This window comes from Stegodyphus dumicola, chromosome X1, assembly GCF_044657685.1.
Source record: "Stegodyphus dumicola isolate Sdum_Otavi_A_Nest chromosome X1, ASM4465768v1".
Taxonomy (NCBI): Eukaryota; Metazoa; Arthropoda; class Arachnida; order Araneae; family Eresidae; genus Stegodyphus; species Stegodyphus dumicola.
In genome coordinates, this window is record NC_140780.1 from 118,423,900 (window position 1) to 118,446,382 (window position 22,483).

At 32.2% G+C, this 22,483-nt stretch overlaps 1 protein-coding gene across 4 annotated transcripts in view; it reads left to right on the top strand.

Annotated features, from left to right (window-relative positions):
- LOC118196953 (uncharacterized) overlaps positions 1 to 22,483 on the top strand; it is a 129,217-nt gene that overhangs the window by 26,221 nt on the left and 80,513 nt on the right. For all 4 annotated transcript variants that reach the window (XR_004759484.2, XM_035368421.2, XM_085808420.1 and 1 more), the window contains exon 3: positions 71 to 216. Coding sequence is in view for 3 of the 4 variants with exons in the window: in XM_035368421.2 (XP_035224312.1) it covers positions 108 to 216 (109 nt within the window). In the remaining variant the exon portion in view is untranslated. The remainder of the gene's footprint in view (positions 1 to 70; positions 217 to 22,483) is intronic.

Consider the following 22,483-nt stretch of genomic DNA (forward strand, 5'->3'; position numbering starts at 1 on the left):
ATTTAATTTTTTGGTTGTTAACAGAATTTTGTAATGAATTTCATAATAATTTCCTAATGACTTTTCCCAGTTTACTTGCATATTTTTGCTGAATTCAATTGCTAAAGATGACTTCACGTATAAAGCCTCCTGTGTATGTACTCTCTGAGATACCAGGCTTAATAGAATGCTTGAAAAGTGCTGAAATGGCTGAAATAAGATCTGCAAAAACATCAGGTATTTATTACTGCCCACTTTTTCAACTTTCCTGTATTTTATTTACAAATAAATTGACTGTATAACATAAAATAAAATCAGCATCTAATCAAAGATGCAATGAAAGATTTTTACTTTTTAAAAATATTTATTTTACTTTTTTTTACTTGTAATATGCATAATTTCCGTAATGTTGTTTCTGCTATTTGTAGGTAAAATTCAATAAACTTTATTTTGCATGTAAAGAAATTTAACAGCCAAATTGAGAAGTCATTAAGATGCTAAATTTGCAGCAGTATCAATTTAGAGCATAGTTTCTCCTTAAAGGAATGCTGAATATCATTCAGATATTTCTTTTTAATGATATTTTTTAATTTTCATTTATTTATTTTTCCTCCTTTCAGAAATGTTGAATGGTTTTCAGAAAATTTAGTGAATTGTAGGCATACAGAATAATCTCTGTTCTGCTTTATTTTCAGTTAGTAAAACTAAAATGATGACTAGAGTCGGAGAAATTAACCATATACAAATAATGGTTTTCTTAACTATTTGCAGTATGTAATCACTTTAAGGATTGCAGTATTTTAAGGTCCAGTACTTTAAGTTATCTTTTACTTTTAACCTTTGAACTGCGATTTCTATCGGTGTTGTGCATATGTAGTTGGTATATGATCTCCAGTCACCAAGCAAATTAACTTTGATATCTGTGATGCAGTCAACAGAGACAAGGGTACGGAATTCAATCATGTGCAACTTGTTATTCATTTATTTGCAGAAGTCTAAAGGTGATGAGTAAACCAATCGTGTCAACAAAAAATATTAGTAACTAAAACAATGGTGGGCTTTAAGGAGAGAATACGATGGCTTGAAAATATACTTCCTTCTGAAATGTAGAAATATCAACATTTTAGCAAGAAATAATTTTATTGAAGAAGCAATCGGTTGAATTTAGTTTTTTAAAAAAGTAACTGCATCTCCAGTGCTAATTACACACATAAGAGTAGTGATAAATATTAAGAAATTCAGATGTAAAAAATGAAGTTAGTGTCCTTGAATTAGTAAAGTTTTGCATGATGAGTATTTCTCAGTATTACTTCTGCATGCAGGTTTACTTTTAAAGCAGGGGGACTTATGATTTTCTTAAACTGCTGTACCCAATGCTATAGGTGTTAGCAGAATTTTACTAATGGCATGCTTTAAAAACTAATTTGATATCTTTTTGAATATCATGTTTCTTTAAATGTATAGTTATATGAAACTATATTAAATATATAGTCAAGGTTTTACTTTTTTTATTAATAGGTACATATTTTTAAGCTTGAATATATTTTTAGTAACCTTATCTTAACTAACTGAAATGTCATTTAAATTTTTTTTTCCAAAGAAATATGCTAGAAGCTCAATAATGAATCGTAATAATTTTTTTTAGGTAATGATACATTTAAATGAAACCAACATTTTTTTTATAAACTAATTCGTTTAGTTGTCTTAACATGCTAACCAAATTTTAATAAAATCAGCATTTATATTCAGCAGCTTGGAAGTAAATTCATATTCAGCAGCAGTCATGGCAACTAGAGTTTTGTCTGCCCCCTTTCCTCGTCTGTCTACAGCTTTCCATGTCCTTCTCTCATCTGATATGTGCTTATTATCTACGTATTTACTTATTTTAAATTTATGAGAATTTGTTAAACATTAGGGTAAATTTTTTTAGAATAATAACAGGACTTAAAGCATATTTTGTTTATACCTATGTTTTATTATATTAATTATATACTATATACTTATGTTTTATGATAATTTTTTAGAATAATAAAATAACAGGACTTTAAGCATATTTTGTGTGTACTTGTGTTTTATTATATTAATTATATATGCATACTTTTTTTGTTTTATATGAATGTACACTGTGCAAAAAAAAGGGGGGTCAGTTCTATGTCTCCCGTTCTACTGGAATGGGCTGATTGACAAAATTCAAATTGAGTTTTCCATATCTCGAAAGAACGATTTAGAATATGTATTAGATTTATATATACCACTATTCTAACATAGGTATTTTGACATAAAATCGAGCTTTTTCTGAAATAACATACCAATTCTTTTACATATTTCGATTCTACTACTCAAATTATGCCAGACTGCCAAGTTTTGTAAAAATCGTACGAGTAGTTTTTAAAAAATTAGTTCTCAAAATTTGAGCTCCTCAATGTTAACTTGAATTTGGCATATATTTATTAAACTTTTTTGTTTTTTCCTTTTACATTTCAAAATTTAGGTTCACCCCAAATAAAATTCACCCATTTTTTGTGTTTTATTTTTTAAATTTCTATTTTTAAGTAATTTTTATAAATTTTTTGAAAAAAATTTTGAATTATAACCTATAAAATGTTTACCATCATCTTAAAGTAGGTATAATTCTAAGCATACCTGAAAAAAATTAGACTTTTTAATTCAAAATTTTCGTGCCCACCAGAGGCCGAGCGGTAAAGTCGCTGAACACTGGTAGTTTGGTCCGAGGTTAGAATCCCGTGAACAGATGTTTTTGTGGTTTTCCCCATGTGTAACATGTATATGAGCCAGTTTTCCTTAGAAAGTCCTCCACAAAGGCATCCCTCCCCTTAGACAGATAGCCCTCAAGGCTTTGCCGTAATTAAATAACCTAACCTATTCAAAATTTTCCAAGATAGACATGAATTAACATATTTTCACATTTTGAAATTTGCCATCTTTTTTTTTGAGCGATAATAACGCCAAATGTGGTTCATGGATTTTTGTTACAGGGAATAAGCCTGTAACTATTTTTAAACTTAAATTCCAAATAAATTTTTACAGAGAATTAATTATATGAAATTTTTCCCATAATGATGCATAATAAATATTTATTAATACTATATGAAAAGCTATTTTTTTTTAAAGTATAGATGATATTATTCAAATTTTTAACGTTTTTTAAAATTTTTCTTTCTTCCCTTTTTTTTTTAATATTTGTAAGAGTAAATTTTTACCTTCGACATGTTACCGTCTGCTACTTTACTTTGCATTTAAACTGAATTGTCTAAAACTGAGAAAGTTTGTTTGATGTTTATTTTCACAATGTTTTTAAGCAAACAGGACGTTAACAGTTTGGATCGTGTCCAAGCTTTAAAAATTATATATATAAGTATAAACATTTACATTAATCCTCTTCAAAAGAATGTTTTAGGTAGCTAATTTTTCTCTTGCATTATAGATTGTATAAAAAACGTGATCTTTAATATGATTTTGATTCTTTGTAGCCGATATAATAATCGGGTCACTCAGTGGTACAGAATAAACACTTCTGGACTGTCTCATTTCTTTGTCATTTAGCAAAAGATCTTTTAATTAAAATATTTATCCTTTAGACTTAGCTTTAAACTTTAGCTAAAATGCTTGAAAATAGAACGCTGGTTTCAACCGAAACACAGTTGATGTAATTGATATTTTAAAAAAATTGACAAAATGCAAAATTTATAGAAATGTAACAATCAAAAAATCGTGTTTTTTTTTTTTTTTTTTGTGAGCACTGAAAATAAATTTAGAAGGAAAGAAGAAAATTAGGGAGAAAAGTAAGCAAATATTTGAACGGGAATGTGGCTGTCAGAAATACTAGGGTGCTTCGAAAAATTTAATGCTTTTGAATATACTTTCAGAATACTTCAAGGAATTTGGGTGTTCAAAGAGAAAACACTTGGATGTGTACACCAGCAAATACCATCAATTGAGCTTGTGCTAACGAAAAAAAAAAAAAAAAAGATATCATTGCAGATTATAGTTAAGAGCGACTGGTTTTCGACTATATTTTTGCACAAACTTAAATTACGTTATAGAACATATCATCATAAATAGAGAATCCCATGATTTCTTAGTCGAATTAGTTGAATATTCAGGAATTTATCCAGTGATGTATGTGGATGTCACCTAAAGACATTTTCCCTTTTGATGAAACCAGTCTTTCCTTTCATCTCATGTCTTCAAAATGCTTAGCCTCTAAAGACTGATAAAGGCTCTGACCAAATACCGATGAAATGGATTGAATTGGATTATTAAGTTATGGCAAAGCAAGGCTATCGGCATAAAAGGAGGGATTCCTTCGTGAAGAACTTTTTAAGGGAAGCCAGCTGGCATACACGTTACAATGAGAAAAAACCGCGACAATGCCCATGCAACCAGCCCGTTCGCCTGGATTTGAACCCCGGAGCGACCTACCAGGGTTCAGTGACTTTAACGCTCTGCCGTTTGTGGGCCTTTATGAATGCCTTTATTGAAAATGAATGTCAGAAATGCTAAGATGTTTCGAAAAGTTGGATGCTTTTTAATATACTTGCAAAATGTCTGAAGAAAAAAAGCAAGCCATTAAGAAGAAAAAAATAAATTTTTGCATAAATTTAGTTTTTTTTTTTTTTAAATTAAAAACTTTTTTAATCTTATGATATTTGATTCTTGCAATTTCAAAAATAAGATAGTAGACTAAAATATGAGTAACATTATAAGAAACTAAATATAGGATGATAAAATTGTGTAAAGCAATGTATGCAAGTTATCCTAAGTTAAAATGTCGGTTATTCATCTTTTTCATTTATGTACCTTTTCTGAAGAGAACATTGAAAGGCATGTTATCTGTGCTTTACTGTATTTTCTCTTTTAATATATTCAGTTTTCAGATGCATTGTGGTCAGGGGCACAAAGTGTTCTTCCAAAAGAAATGCAATTCAAATAATAAAATCAAATCCTGGAAAATTTATATTAATAAATATATTTAAAATGCTCAGTTCGATTGAATAAATAGAAAATTTTAAAACAATTATCTGAAGAGACAATGCAACACAAACAATTAAATTACAAAGAAAATTATTTGAAAAAAATAAATGATGCACTTTTTAATTAAACTATGCAGTTCAAATGGGTAAATAGAAATTTTTAAAACAGTTATTTGAAGGAAACCATACAACTAAACAATTAAAATAAAATTTGGAAAAAAAATTACTTAAAATAACAACAATGATAATTAAAAATATAATATAAAGAACAACTTTTGAAAAACGGAACGATTGTAACTTTTTTCCACTCGCAGGAAAGGAAGATAGGTTGCCATATATTAAGAAGTTCGCCAAGTTAACTATTCTTGGCACAAACTGAGAAAAGCGGCAACCTAAATTTGTGAATTTCTCCATAAATTTCGCACCAGATTTTACAAAATTTCATATTTAGGCATAATTTGAGTCGTAGAATCGAAATATGGGAAAAAAAATCGGTATGTTATTTCAGAAAAAGGCCGATTTCATGTCAAAATAACTATGTTAGAATAGAGCTATATATAAATTTAATATATGTCCTAAGTCGTGCTACCGAGACATGAAGAACACAATTTGAATTTCATCAATTGGTCCATTAGAGCAGGAGATATAGAACCGTCCCTTTTTTTTTGCGAAGTGTACATGTAATGGCTTAGGGATCTTTTATTTCTATCCTAAAAAATTGTATTTTAAATTGCTGCAAAACTATTAATTCATTACATTCAATGCTAGCACTATTTTTAATATTAGTATATATTTACCCCAAAATGGAATATGGATTTGTAAATTGAAAATTATATTTTATGTAGTGCATAATAATTTTAAAAGATAAACAACACTTTTAATAAAATATCTAGTTATGAGTTTTAAGAAATTGATGCCAAAATTTTGTTACATATTCTCCTTTTCTGTCTCAAAATCAGCACTGTTTTTAAAATTAAAGAAAATTGTGCTAAAATTGTTTTACTTACACTACCTTTTATCTCAAAATTAAGGCATATATTGAAAAATAAAATGTTTTAGGACTATTCTGAGTCTATTACTATTGCTGTTTATTTATAAAGTACTAGCTGTTTTTAAACTACAGATGTGAGTATTTTTTTTTTTTTATTGTAACAGTATCTTAAATTTATATTATTTGCAAACATTTGTGGCTACTAGAAAGGCAAAGAAAAGTTATGGAATTACCATGTAAATTATCTTTTAACTGATCACAGAGTTTCATAATGTATATAGTTTACTTAAAAAAAAAAAAAAAAAAAAAACAGCTTTCTTTAATGTGTTCACAATTCATAACCAGCATAAAAGTTTATAGTAACTGAATTGAAATAGCTCAAGAATATTTGATGAGTCTGTGAACAGATACTTGATGAAGGTAAATTTAGATAATTTCTGAATGTACACAAATGTACTACAGTAGTGTGAATGATCATCTGTTTGTGTATGCATTGTGGAGGTTTTGCTCATAATATTTGAATGCATATGTGCTGTGCTAGGGGAAGTGGAACTCTGATAGTATGAGGAAGAAAACCTCAAACCTCACCTTTTACCTGATGAATTTTTATTTATCAGGACATTATCATGTCTCAATACCTTCATCTTCTACAAAAACATTGAGAAAATTTAATCCATAAATGGAATTTTTATTGATTTCTAAGGATAGCTCTTTATAGATTTGAAAAATATTCACAAAATGTAAAATTTGAAGTGTATGTAGGGTGCAACCTCTTATGCAGATCTTTTCATGTGCTACTTAAAGGATAACTAAAGTATTCTATATGCTTTAAGTGAAAGTCCAAATCCATGACAGTTGTCACTTCATTACATTTACGTTACTTTGCTGAAATGAAATGTCTTTTATTTCAGAAATGAGGGGTGGTAAAATAGGTTTTATTAGTTGTAGCCAGTTAGAAATGACATGAAACAATTCAGTATACAATCTGAAATCCTAATGTGCAATGTTCCGGTCCTCCAGGATATCAGCAAGTTTTTTTTTTTCCCACCAAAGTCTAGAATGAAGAATATAATACTTAAAGGAAAAGCAGATGGGACGGAAAGGCTATTTTTCTTCTGAGTAAAACTAAGACTTCTGCATGTCACTTTCAAATGCTTGCTGGCTAGGGAATCACTGTGGCCAATGTGGAGGTAAGAAAGGAAGGAGGGGCGAACTCCGCAATACAAGTGAAGCACTGCTCTGGCTTTGGTCTTCAGATGGGGTGTTCTTTTGCTTATATTCAGAAGTTTCCTTGACAGCGCTCTGATAGTATTTCAATACACAACAGTTCCATACAAATCGAAAAACAGGACACTTCAACATAAAAGAAATGTTCATTGTGTGATGGATAATAGCAATTTGTATAGTTTTGTGACATTTATGCAAAAATCACATTTTATTTATTTATTTATTTATTTTGAGTACTAACAACAGCAATTTTGATTATGAATTTGTTTTATAAAATTCTAAGCTGTTGAACTACAAAAATATAGATTTTAGCAAAAATGTTATGCGTAAAGAATGAAAAATATCTTACAGTACCTTTTAAATTGTATGCCTCTTTCTGTACCCTTGATAGTGTATTCATTACTTTTATTTTATGTTCCAAACGCATACTGAATGCACATAAATTAAAGATTTGCACATACCGAAATAGAAAAATATGAAATATGTATGGGTATTTATGCATATGCTTGCAAAAAGCATGTATCTGCATTTAGCAAAATGCGCAAATATTTATTATTTTTAAATGAGTCTGAAATGAAAGATTTATTCATTCATAAACTCCTGTGAAATTTACTAGGAAGAAATCTAATTATTAAATGTATCTAAATTTATAATGATTTTAAATGTTATCTAAATATATAATAACCTTAACATTGAATTTTAAGCATAAATTGAAATCCTGTTGACAAATACGTTTATAAAACTATTTAAGCAAGAATTGTTCGTATTGGAAAACAATCTGTTTAAAGATATTGTAAAGCAAATTCTATGAGATGCTTACTTAAGGAAGTAATAAAGAAGAGTTTTAGAATATATATTGTTGAATCTAAGGGTAAAAAAAAATCTGATAACTATAGTTAAAATAATTATTCCCTTGCATTGTATAATAACTTAGTTACAAGTTTTAAATATTAAAAAAAAAAAATCCTTTTCTTATTCCCTTTCAGTAATATTCAGAGAAAGTGAAGTGTATGGAAATGAACACCAATATTAAATGTATTTCACTATTAAAATTAAAGGTACTCTAATTTGAAATGGACCGAATGGAGCATTAAATGTAAATTGACTTAGATTTTTCGATATAAAAGATGCCCCAGAAGCTAAAAAATCATGTCATATTTGAGAAAGTATTTTAGGAAGAAACTATATAAATAGAAAAGAAATAATACATAATTTTAATATTAATAATACAGTAAACTTTGATCTTAATTTTTGATATCCTTAACTGAATAAAATCAAATTACCTTAAAATTATTTTCTTCTGTAATTAGCAAAAACTTGTAAAAATATTTCATTCAAATTAAACTGTTCTGTGAAAAGTGTAGCATTTAATTCCTTTCAGAATAAAATATTGTTTAAAAATGTATTCTTTTCACATACTTATCACTCAAATATTTTAGAAAAAGAAAATATATACATTCACATGTATATTTACGATGTAATTACAAAATATTTACATCTGATTGTGTCAAAGCCCGTTGATCGCAATGATAAATCACTCAATGTTTTGGTCACCATGAAGGGGTCGCCACTGCTTCAAATGGGGAGAACTGGTTAGGGCCTCTCCTCCTTACTCCCTACCCAAGTAGCACAGCAACGTCGTCTCATCGTGGATGTCGTTGCAATATGTCTTTAAGATGCCCAGATGTCTGCGAAAATCCACTGTTTTGCAACCGTCGCAAAGACGTCCTTATTACGTCTTTGCAGATGAGATTTTTGTCTCATAGACATCATTATTGCATCTTTCGCAGGTGATATTTTGGTTGTGAAATTATCGTATCACAACGTTTTAATAATGCCTAAATGTTCGCAAAATTCCACATTTTTGCAACAGTTGTGAAAATGTCGTTATTATGTTCTTGTGTTACATATTGCTTTATGCAGAAAAATAAGCTTAATAATTAACATATTTTTCTTCTTTTTTAAAGTATTATATTTATTGAATTTTTCTAAAGTTTAAATATTTTATCATTTCCTGAAAACCAGAAGATAATACAATTTTTTTTCTTTAGACTAAATATGCATAATTAATAATAGCCTTAATTATTTTCAGTACTTTAAACTATATTTTTAAATAACTTAAATTCTAAGTTATGATTATTTAATTATTTATCATTTTTTTCCCTTAATTGAGAGTACTTATGAAAGGGATTATTATAAATATATAACATCAATAGTAGGTTTTAAGTAACTAAAACTCAATTAGACATAAATAAAAGTAAACATATATATGTGGGTAAAAAAAAAAGAGTGTTTCTGATAACAACATTATCACATTTATTTCTGTTACATCTCAGAGATAATTGCCTCTGTCATGATAAATTAGGAAGCGGTTCTTAAGGTAACATAATTAGTATTTTACCTGAACTCAAGTATAAATAAGTTTATTTGCGTTTCAGAGTAAAAAATATTACCATTAACTTCTATACCTCCAAGATATGCAAATGAAAGACAGTATAAAGTAGTTAATAAATGTGATCAAAAATACACCTTAATCTAATAACTTCCCATATTCATATCTAAAATGAAATAATAACCTAACAAACAACATACATGACACCACTATTTAAGAAAAAACATGAACTAGTAGTGTTCCAAAGTATAAATAGCAGAAGGAAGGTAACAGACCTGAAATTTCCAATTAATAAAAAAATATTTGTGTTTTTTAAATAGTAAGCAATTAAAAGTGCAATAATTATGTATTGCAGTATCAGGGATAAATAGAAGGGCTAGGTCATTCCTTTGTTCGACTAGTCGCCGACGCGAGCCTCATGGAGGGGGGGAACTGGAAGTAATCTGACGTATCTCTGTTGCACCTGTTCTGATTTCGCGCCTTTAAAACTGTAGTTTCATTCAGTTGCGAGACGATTTTCTGGAGGTCGTATATCCCAAATTAATTTTAATCATACATATTTGTTTTCTAATAATGCAAATATTTAAAATAATTTGTGTATATATATGTAGTTTTAGTCAGTTTTCCTTTTAAATTCTATATTTAAAGTATCCTTTATGTAATATGGCTTCTTGTGCTGTAGCAACATGCTGTAACACTTATCGAAATACGAAAGGAAGAGATATTGTATTTCATGCTTTCCCCAAGGACAATTTGCTTTTGACGAAAGAATGGATACATAAATGTCGAAGACAGGATTCTATTAATGTGAAAAACGCAAGAATTTGCAGCGAACATTTTCTGTGCAGTGATTATGAAGATGACATGAGAAATCGCTTGCTTGGATTGCCGCAAAAGAAACTGTTGAAATGCAATACTGTGCCGAAAGTAAATTTATTGTGTGCAGTAAACGAAATAACGCCAAGAAATCGGAGACATTTGAAAAGAAAACTAATGCAGAATGCTTTTGTAAGACTACACGAATTAAGCCCAAAGAAAATTTATTTTGAGGCCGAGACCGAAATTGAAGCTGACAATAATAAATCAAATGTGAATGATTTTGAAATAAAACTCACAAGTGACAATGCCCTATGTGACAATATCCATGAATGCCCTAAGTGTAAAGATAAACAAGAATGCATTGATAATTTGAAGAACAAAATAATATCCTTAGAAAATTTTAATAAAATATTGAAAAATAGAGAAAAGAAAAATTTTAGAATGTTTGCTCAGCGACAAAGAAGGTGGATGACATCTGGAAAGAAATTTGTGTCGGAAATTCAGAAATTAAAATCCCAAACAGCGAAATTTAGAAAAAAACAGCACAGATCGGAGAATTTGGAAAAACGTCTAAAGTATATTTTTACAAAGACGTAGATTAACGCATTGCTAGAAAAGAAGGAAAAAATCAGGTGGACTAGTGAAGATAGTTCACGTTGCATTGTCATAAGAGCTCTGTCATCTAAAAGCTACGATTTTTGGAAGGAAAAAATGGGAATTCCTTTACCTAGCACTAGCACATTAAAGAGATGGTGCGCTAAATTTTCATGTAGTCCAGGAATTCAGAGTGATGTTCCTGCTGTAATGAAGGAAAGATGCGAGTATTTGAATTCTGTAGAAAAATATGCGTTCTCAGTTTCGACGAAATGCACATAGATTCTAAACTCTGCTATGACTCTAAACTGGACCAAATTCTTGGTCCTTTTCAAAAAGTGCAGTTTGTTTTAATCAGAGGTCTCATTTCGCAGTGGAAACAATCAATATTTTTTGATTTTAACACTCCAATGAAGAAAGAACTTCTTTTTCACTCATAAGACATATTCAATCATCTGGAGTAGAAGTGAAAGCAATAGTGTCTGATTTAGGAGGATCTAGTACTTTTTGGAAAGAGTTACAGATTTCGATTAATAGTTCTCAGTTTCCAAATCCAGTATTGCAAACGAAAAAAATATGGGTTTTTGCAGATTTAGCGCACTGCCTCAAATCACTTAGAAACCACTTTTTAGATAAAGGATTTGTTTTAGAAGATGGAACTGTTTTAAATGTTGATAGTATTAAAGAGGTTTTAAATAAAGATTCAGGAGAAATTAAATTGTGTCACAAACTAAAACCAAATTATTTAATGGTCAAGAGAAACGAGAGACAAAAAGTCGCTCCAGCGAAAACATTATTTTCAAAAACTACAGCAAAAGGTATACTCCACCTCACAGGAAATAAAAAAGAATCCGACTTCTTTGAGGAGTTAATCGACAATTTTTTCGATATTATGAATAGTACCAAAACATACCCTCCTTCAGATAAAATACTTAAAGCAGCATTTGGATTAAATGAACATCATGAAAAACAAATTCAAGTTTTGGAATTAATGAAGAAAGTCATTGGTGGATTAAGAGTTCAGGGAAAAGCCAACTTACTGCCTTTCCAAAAAGGAATAATAATTTCAATAAATTCTCTTTTTGGCCTACACCAGGATTTGAAATCATCGTATGATGCTAAATATATTTTAACCTCTAGATAAACTCAGGATGCACTTGAAAGTCTCTTTAGTCAGTTTTGAGGGCTTGGTAGGTTTAATGACCATCCATCACCTAGTGAAGTTATACGCCGCTTAAAGCAATTAATACTCGCTAATAAGCTGCCAAATTTATCTTCAAAAGTATGCATGACTAAAGAAAGCAGAAATATTGATTCATATTTAACATCCGAAATACTTAAAAGGGCTTTGAAAACTGAGGGGGAGATGCTTTTCCATTAAATACTATTGATGATTTGGATTTGGATTTCATAGAGGAACCTTCTCCTATGGCTTGGGAATTAGAATTGAATTCCGACAGACAATTTTCGACAGCCGAAAAAGAAACATTAACATATGTTGCAGGTTATATTGCCTATCGTGTGCAAGACAAAGACCCATCATTGGGAACAATATCTAAAAATAGTGCTGATGAACCAATATTTAATTCAGAATGGATTAAATTATTGTCCTTAGGAGGTTTGACTACACCTTCTCATTCATGGATGAATACAGTTTATGAGTTCGAAAACATATTTTGTGCAGTTCATGGTACAACTTACTATAAAGGGAAGCATGTAATTGGCTCTTTAATTAATAAACTGGAGAAACATTATCATGAAGTTAACAGAGAAGCAATTCGTTTATTTTGCAGAGTGAGAACTTTTATTAGAATACGTTTCTTAAATAGAAATGCATATGTTTTTCCCCAAAGAAAAGCAACCCAAAAGGCAAAAAAAATGGATTGCTTCGAATGTGGCTGCCAATAAATAATGTTTCAACAACTTGTAGTTGCATTGCGACTGTACAAGTAAGCATATATAATATGTTTTGATTTGAAATATTTCTAGATGACAGTTTAGAAGTTAATAGCGTAAAGCATATTTCAAATGAGAACTAATTCTGTTAAGTTATTGTTACAGTTATTTTTATTGTATCCTCTGTTATTATTGATTCGATTTTGTGCTAGCTTAGCATTCTAGATAAAATATATATAAAGGATAATATTAAAGTAATTGGCATAAGAAGACCTGCCCCCTCAACCCCCACTTTTGAAAATAATTATTTTAGGTCCTGTGAGTAAAGTTGTTTTGTCTAAATTAAGATAACAATCTTACATGTATTTATTTAAATGAAATATTGATGTAAGCCTAAGTTACAAAATTAATTTTTAAAAAAATATATGTTATTATATTGAATTGGGAGAAAAATATGCCAATGTAAAATTTACAATTAGACTGAAACTCAAACTTAGATTAGCAGAAATTTTGCCATATATGTTTAAATATACATGTTTAAAACTATGCCAATTTAAGGTTTTTTTTTTATTATTAATTTTAAATAGCTGTTATTATAGTTATTTTAGAAGCAGTAGTACAGTTCTCTTAGTTAACATGCAGATAAAGAAATGATTAGAAACAAACAGGCATTTAAAGAAAAAAAAAAAAATCCCTGCAAATAAAAAAAGGAACTTAATGCTAAGAGTAGCACATTTTATCTATTATTTTAAAATTGAGTACGTACTATTAAATTTTTTAATGTTCAGTGTAAAATGCATACTGCAGTAACATTGTCTCTTCCAAATTATAGCTATCTTTCACACACAGCTCATTTTAAACGCTGGTTCTTCAAATTTAAAACGCTAATTTCTATGTTGTCAATTGCATCTCCGCGCTCAGTGGCATCATTGCTACGTCATCACTCCCCACTGCCTGTTTCAGGGGGAACCGCTCTATGAGCTAGCCCTTCTCTTTAGTCCTGTTGCAGTATTTACTGCACTGGTTATCATAAATTAAGGAAAAATCACGATTACTAAAAAAGTTACATGTAGAATTTAATGAAACTTTCCCACAATATACAACACATAGTAAGGTATCAAATAACATAAAAAAGGAATTACCACACAAATATGGTAGTATAGAAATTAGCACATGTATAAAATGAACAAATCGAAGGTGTCAGTTTGCTATAGGAAAAGTACCTTCAATATGGAATATGATCGCCTCTAGAAGCAATACAGCAATGTGTGATGCTTTCAATTATGTGGTCTATCAGTTCCATAGGAAGCGAGAGCCATTGCTCTTCCAAAGCAGTTGCAAGCGCAACAAGGATTTGAGGGGGTGGATTGAGAGCAGCTAGATGCCTTCCTAAAGCATCCCAAACGTACTTGATAGGATTCAAGTCCGGAGATCGAGCTGGCCACTCCATGCGCATAATTGTTTCCTGTTGAAGATAATCATCTACGATGCGAGCCCTGTATGGTCCTGCATTGTCATCCTATAACAGGAAACCATCACCTATTGCCCCGACATATGGGCGCACATAAACATCAAGGATGTCATCTGTATAAATCTGAGCATTCACGGGTCCCCTTGGAAAGACATGGAGGTCTGTGCATACACCCAAAGAGACGCCACCTCAAACACACATTGCTCCTTCCGTATGCATCTCTTTCACGGATGTTTGACGGATGATAATGGGTTCTAGGTTCTCTCCATATCAAATAACGCCTACTATCGCTTTCTAGACTAAACCTGGACTCATCCGTAAAGAGAACCGCCCTCCATTGATCAGGTGTCCAGTGGCCATGTTGTCATGCCCACTGAAAACGGTCCCTCCTATGGCGTGACATGAGCGGCACACAAATGGATGGTCGCCTCATATACAGACCACCTTCGTGAAGCCTTCTACGCACAGTAGACGTTCAGACGAACCTTCCGGTGGCTGCCTGCAGGAAGGGAGGATCTAAGAAGAGTCTGAGTAGCGGTTCTATTCCTGCGTGCACATAATGTCAAATATCGGTCATCGGCGCTTGTAGCAGTTGGCCGTTCTTGGCTGAACCTCCTAGATGCCGAATCTGTGGTTTAAAATTGCCTCCAAAGTCTATGAACCACATAAGGACTCACATTTAGCCATCTGGCCACTTCTGTTTGACTTTGTCCTGCCTCTAGTCTCCCAATGGCTCTTCATCAAAGTTCTGCAGGCAAATGATGCCTGGAGGTCATTGTTACGAGTTGGCTATCTTTGATTTCTGATGTCATTGTCACAGTGAAATATGTGGGCTTGCTCTCAAACATGGACTTTTATGCTCCTCACAGATGATGTATTCTGAAAGCAGCGCCACTAATTTGCATATCGCAGTTTAACTCAGCTACTCCTTTATTGGCAACATATTCAAATTTTACATGGTTTGGCTTATTTTTTAGGCTGTTATCGCTATTTTTGTGATTTTTCCTTTATTTATGATAACTAGTGTAGTAATGCTGATGATTCTTAACACCATTTCTTTCGATCATATGTTAATGTATTTACTTATTTTTAGTTTCTATATTTTAGAATAGTGGTAGATTACAATGATTATTTCATGCACTTTTTATAATCAATAACTTTCCTTTTAGTTACTGTACAGAAATAATTGAAATAATATAGTATACGATAGTAAGCTCTTCGTTAAATAGCACACGATGAAACTTTTTGTTTCTACTTATTATGAATTTCTTTGTTAGCATAAGCACATAAAAAGTAAGCGAAGAAAATAGAATATACGTAAATTTAATAAAAAATAAAACCTAATTTCGAACATTCATTTATTGAGATAATCTAATAAACATACATAATGGCAATATTTAAAAAAAACGCGAATTATACAGTGTTTGGAAGAATAGATACCAGACAAAAAGTAATAAAGCTGCAATTTGCAGTCAATAAAAAATATTTAGTGTTTTTTAATATTACACAATTAAATATCACATAATTATAGATTACAATATTTCATAGTAATGCTAATGTTTCCTTAACACTATTTTTTCGATCATGCATTTCATACGTTTTAAAATCATTAACCTTTTCTGCATACTGTACAAAAGACAATATACTATAGAATGTGCATTATTATTAATTTTAATAATAAATTATTGCTTATATGCAATTCATCTTCAGAAGTCATATTAAGTACTGGTACCAAAGTGGCTTACCGTTGTATGTTATTTTTGGTTTTATATGAATTAATTCTGAAAGCCAACTTTTTAATATGAACACAATAATCGATTAATATGAATGATATGGGATATAGCACTTATAACATTATAACCGAAGCACAAAGCTAGTAAGTTTATCCAAATATTGCACTGCTGAAAACACAGCGATTAGAGACAAACACTATTTCACAAACACTATATTCCACAGACCACTATAGACCACAGAGACACTATTTTGTGAACACTAGATTCACGATAGCAAATATTCACACACAAAATAAGCACAAATTCAGCATTTTGACGATAATTTCACTCGCTGAAGGCAGTTGAAGTAAATAGATACAGAACAATGAGAAGATTTACAATGCGTTCTTTGATTTATAGTGCATTGCAGTTACTTTTAATATAAGCAATATTATTTATATCAGCCATTGCTTGATTCAATTTCAAACACCTTACAGATGGCATCTTTACCCAATGACTTGAAGGAACTGCTACAATCTGAATTAATTGCATAGTTGTTCGAATTTGGCAGCTAGCCAAAATGCACAAATCTCGAGATGTTCGTTATATAAGGGCATCTAGTAAATAATATATAGGTCTGCTTCTCCTTCCGGCATATATATTGGACAGCTGAGAATTCGTCCTTACTTCAAAAATAAAAAATTAAAGTCATGTTTCAGTAGTGAACTAGTTGCTAACACGTGATTTGCATTGATTTCGGAAATATGATTTTTTTAGGAAATATGATGAAATGCATAACTTAATAACTTACTTAATAGATTAGTTTTATTTTAGAAATATTTTGCTATAATACACTGCTCGACATTGAAAATGCAACACCAAGAACTAGTGGTCGGAAAGTGATGAAATTTGGAAAAAAGAGACAGCAAGCAGCAATAAGTGACCTTTATTTCAAAATGATAGTCCGAATACAGAGCGAGAACGGCGTCAGCTCAGTAGGATGTAGGACCACCGCGGACAGTGATGCACGAAAAAACACGTCATGGCATAGAGTCAATAAGAGTGCGGATGGTGTCCTGAGGGATGGTTCTCCATTCCCTTTCAACCATTTGCCACAGTTCGTCTTCTGAATGAGGCCGGGGCAGAGTCTGCAAACGGCGTCCAATCACATCCCACACATGTTCGATTGGTGACAGGTCAGGAGAGTATGGTGGTCAGGGAAGCATCTGTATACCTTGCAGAGCATGTGCATATGCGAGCCCTGTATGATCAGGCGTTATCCTGCTAAAAATTTGCATTAGGCAGCCCCTGAAGGTAGGGGATTGCCACCGGCTGCAGTACATTATCCAAGTATCGTTGGGTCGTCATAGTGCCCTGAATACGAACTAGAGGTGACCTGGAATCGTAGGCAATAGCACCCCAAACCATTATGCCACATTGTCGCACGGTGTGCCGTTTGACGTTTTGCCATTCTGTCATCCACATCGCTCCAGTCCGGCACCATTTTAAACGTTGGCGTCTATGCTGTGGGGTCAATGGCAGTCTTAACCCTTTGATGCTTGCGATATTATTTTTATAATTTTTTATTAATTATTAATAAACTCTAGAAATTTAAAATTATGATCCTAGAGACAAATAATATATGAATTAAAAAAGATCTACTCTTACCCATTGTTTTATGGGTGGTGTTCGCACTGTGAAATCACAGTACATCTAGGACTTTGAAACTTACCTAGGTAGTAGGAAGAAAAAAACTTGCCTTTTTCCATGCACGTTTCCAATAAATGACGAAATTTACGAATTTAAAAAGAAAAAAAAAATGCATGTAAGAATTACATAATACAGTCGAAAGTCTCTAATCCGGACATCCATAATCCGGAATGGTCTATAATCCGAACCTCAAAGCTACAAACTTTCTGCGCATACCTTTATGCATGCATATAATACGAATGGACGGTAAGCTAAGCTAAAATTATCTAATTATCTATTTCAGTTAATGTTGCAGATTGTGTTGTTCCTTAATCTTCTAATTGGATCCAGCTTATTATTTTTAGCAGACTGGTAGAGAAATTTTATAAAAGTAAGCTTGAACTTTCGATTATGTCAAAAAGAATTTTCGATTCTGGAGTTGCCAAAGGATCTACAAATCAAAAGCATGTTTCGATGTCCATCAAACAAAAAGTGGAATTGCTGCAAAAAAATGGATAAAGGCATATCCTTTGTTTTTCTAACCCTTCCGAAATCTGTTTATCAATTTCACGCTGCTCTGCGGGGGGGGGGGGATGTCGCGTCACACAATGAACTGGAAGTTGATCTGTCAGCACTATCCTTATCATCATGGCAGATGTTTTTATTTTATTCGGCTTCCTCCCCCGGGGGTCGATGTAGAGAACTCTGCGAAGCTACTGGCTAGGATCTGTACCTAGGCAGTCTCTGCCACGAGGGATAAAATATATGAACTTGGTAGTTCTGAAGCCCCCGGGAAAGGTCATTTATTGGCCGGCCTTGGGGACTGGCATGTCCTGAGCGGTGTGGAACCGTAGCCGGAGGGCTTGGTTCCCCTCGGTTTGCTGGGTAACGGCCCACTGCGACGGGCTCGCCCATGCGACTGATAGGAGCATTAGACGACCGGTGCTGCCTGGTGAATTCCAGGTGGTGTGCTGCTCCCCTGGATGGGTAATAGTGGAGGTTGAGCCTCCACGAAGTGCCCAAAGGGGGAGTAGACCTGTAGTTTGATTTATAGTTCAAGAGGCAGGGAAGCCCAAATTTTGTTGTTGTTGTTTATTCGGCTTATAATTCCTTATTAAATGTAGTATTTCATCTCGATGTACTGTCTTTGATATGATTTAAATCAAATTCCTCGTCATTATAAATATCACGAATACACATCAAATAGTTTTCTGGCTGCAATTTTCTAATTTTGACTATGCGTAATGTATGCTTTACGCATGCTCGTGTTGAAAGAAATGTTCAATAAAGTAAACAATTTTTTTTTTTGTAAATTTTGATACCCTTGAGATCATAATTGCTCTTTGTTTCATAAATTACGGTTTCATATTTTTAATTTTATAATTTCTGCATGCCATCTTACCAGATTTAAATTGATGATCTAAAATCCGGAAAAACCGATAAACCGGAATCGCTGAAGTCCCTACAAGTCCGGATTAAAGACTTTTGACTGTATATATATTTTTTACATTATTTTACAATTTAAATCATCAGAAAAGAATTTAAAAATAAACATCTATGTAATTTTCCTACAGCAGTGAAAGTATAAGTACCTACATAATAAGGACATTTGGCTACATGAATTAAAAAACTCAGTAAAAAAAGGATAAAAAAAGACTCAGTGTTTTTTTTTTAAATTTCAAAGAACAAATATTTTTTGGGACACTGTTCAAAGCATGTTTTGTCTTTTTTGGTAAATGCATAGACTCACATTGCACGTTTTGCACATGAATCTTTTGTGATGTTTCTTCCTTGTGCTACAAAATGTACACTGATTGGATCTAAATTTCACTGGTATATGTTTAGCATTATTTAGTTTCTTTTCATCTGGCACATGAAATTTGTGGTTTTTTTATGTTAATGGGGGGGGGCTTGGTCTTTTTGGCTTCGGTACGGATCATTCGTTTCACATTCATTCTTATTTTATTTTTATTTCATCTCAAAACATTCAGAAATAAAGCTTTACACACTTTCTATTTCTATTTTTAATTACAGCAAAGTATATTTACATTAAATTTAAACCACAGGAAATAATTTATAAAATCACAATATGCGGAGCAAGTGTGTTGAGGTCAGAGAAAAGTCTCTGGAAAAGAAAGACTTTTTTAATGCTCAGGTGCATGTATTGTTTAGTAATAAAATAACACTGTGATTTCAAAATCCCTTATTTATGTCTGGGTAAAAAAAAAAAACATTCCTATTTGAGAAGCAAGCAAACGCCATTGTGAAGAGCAGTGGTTTCAAGGCGCGACCACCGAGCCTCTAGACAATGCTCTAGTGGGGCAGTGGTCGCGCTCTGAAACCACAAAGCAAATGCCATACATATAGAGGTTTTTCTATATATGCAGTTTAATTATTGCTGTGTTTTATTGTTTATGATAGAAATCATGATGTGCGATGAGTAACTTTTGAACTTTAAAATTGTTAAAAAGAAGTTATTTTGTGTCATTGAAACGAATTTTAAAAGGCATCCGATTTTAAGTACTAAGACCTAAAACATGTATGATTCTGTAGTCATTTTGTGTTATTTAGAGGTAAAAGATCAGTAATTAATTGATTTTCACTCAAAAATTTAAAAAGGAAGAGGAGAAAAAAATTCGAAAATTGGAGGTTTCAGGGCGCGACCACCGCGCGTCAAAATGTTAACGGACACCGTGAGTGCAGGCCACGTTCAACCAATAGACAGAAAATGGTTCTGGTCGACATGGAAACATCCAGGGTATTTTGCACATGCTGCAGAATAGTGGTACAAGTGACTTGCGGGACCGCCACAGCTTGTCAGCGGATGTGTCGATCCACGCTTGCTGACATCACTCTGGCTGCACCTACACCCCTCCTTCTTCCCACATTTCCTTGTTTCAACCATATTCACCATAGCCAATGCACCGTGCTTACATCCATGTGGGTATTAGCTGCTGTTTGACGTAAGGACCAACCCGCCCTTTTCAGTCCGATCACCATACCCCTCGTAAAATCGTCTATCTGATGGAAGTGACTTCTTTGACGACAGTGTGGCATTCTCTCCTATTACACGCATCCTCCGGGACAAAAACCAACTTTCTTGGATAATTCGTCTGGCAGAAGTAACAGCACGAATATTGCCCATTCTGCACGTTCCTTCCCTTATCTTATTTCACGTGCATCGGAGAGCTGCGCATTTCACATCATTCGCATAACTCAGTGACGTGCTCCAACTCTAAAATTTGCATAAATTTCTGACTACTCCTTTTTGGTGTTGCATTTTCAATGTCGAGCAGTGTATTTATAAAAAATATTTTAATTATTAATTATTTTAACAAAATTTTATACAATTATTTCGTATGTATTTTTAGTACTAATTAAATTTAATAAATCAAATGTATTTATATTAAATTTACATTTCATTAGATGAATTTACCTTATTAATATATTTAGATGAAATAAAGTAACGAAACATTGCAAAGTAAATCTTATGCGGACTTCAGATTCATGAAAGGGCAGATTTAGTCTCTTTTCATTCTAAAAATAATGCTGATGAACTAAAAAAAATACTAAAACGACCACGTCTAAAAGCGGCCGTATCATGATGTTTCAGCGACATCAACAAATTGGCAAGATGTAACGGCAAATATTTTGTGTCTTTGCAACGTTGTAAAGACGTCGTAAAAGTTGCCACAACCACTTTGCAACCTCTCGGATCAGTTTGCAACGTCAGGTGCTACTTGGGTACCTCCATGGTGGCCAATGACAGTATATTGATTGATGGCAGCCATGGCTACTGTTAAGTTAGAATACAGCTCCACCTATTGGATAAGGAGAGAAACTCTCACTTGGCCATCTGGATTCGGCTGAGCAGCATGCCAGAGCGTGTATTAGATCTGAATTTAGTTAATTACTGTCAATAATTTAGTTAATTCTTTTGCTATACTGTCCACTCGTTAGTTTAGAAAGATAGTACATGGTCAGCAAAGCCGGAAAAATGAACAAAATGCTGGCATTAGATAGAAATAAAATTTCGTTAAAAGCAAAACTAACTAGGTTAGGAAATGTAGTGAAGGAATATGATGACAGTTCGAATAAGAACGAAATTCAAATAAAGTCTAGATCCCTTCAAAGCATTCAAATGGCTGTTAGAAACTTAAGGAATAGATATTTCGAAAGCGTTGATTAAAAAGATGTCACAGCCATTGATGAAGAAATCGCCGAAAGGGAAGAAAGAACGGAAGTTCTAGAGGTAAGAATTATGGAAATTCTATCATCTATCACTCATTCTGAACATGAAAATGATTGTAGTAAATTTGATCCTAAGGTAAAAGTACATTTGCCAGAATTACCAATTCCTAAATTTTCTGGTAAATATACCGAGTGGAATAATTTCAAGCTTCAATTCGAAAACATTATAGTGAATAACACTCAACTGACAGAAGTTCAGAAGCTCTACTATTTAAAGGCTGCATTAACTGATGAAGCAAGAAATCTTGAAACTGTTGATGATACTTTCAGTTCTCTATTTAAAGCTCTTCAAGATAGGTATGAAAATAAAAGAATATTAATTGAGACGCATATAAAGTCAATAATGGATTTACGTACGTTAACATTCGAATAGTCTAAAGGAATAAGATATGTAATAGATAATGTTGCTAAAAATGTTAGGGCTTTGAATGTTTTAAAATATGAGAAAAATAATTTATCCGACATTAA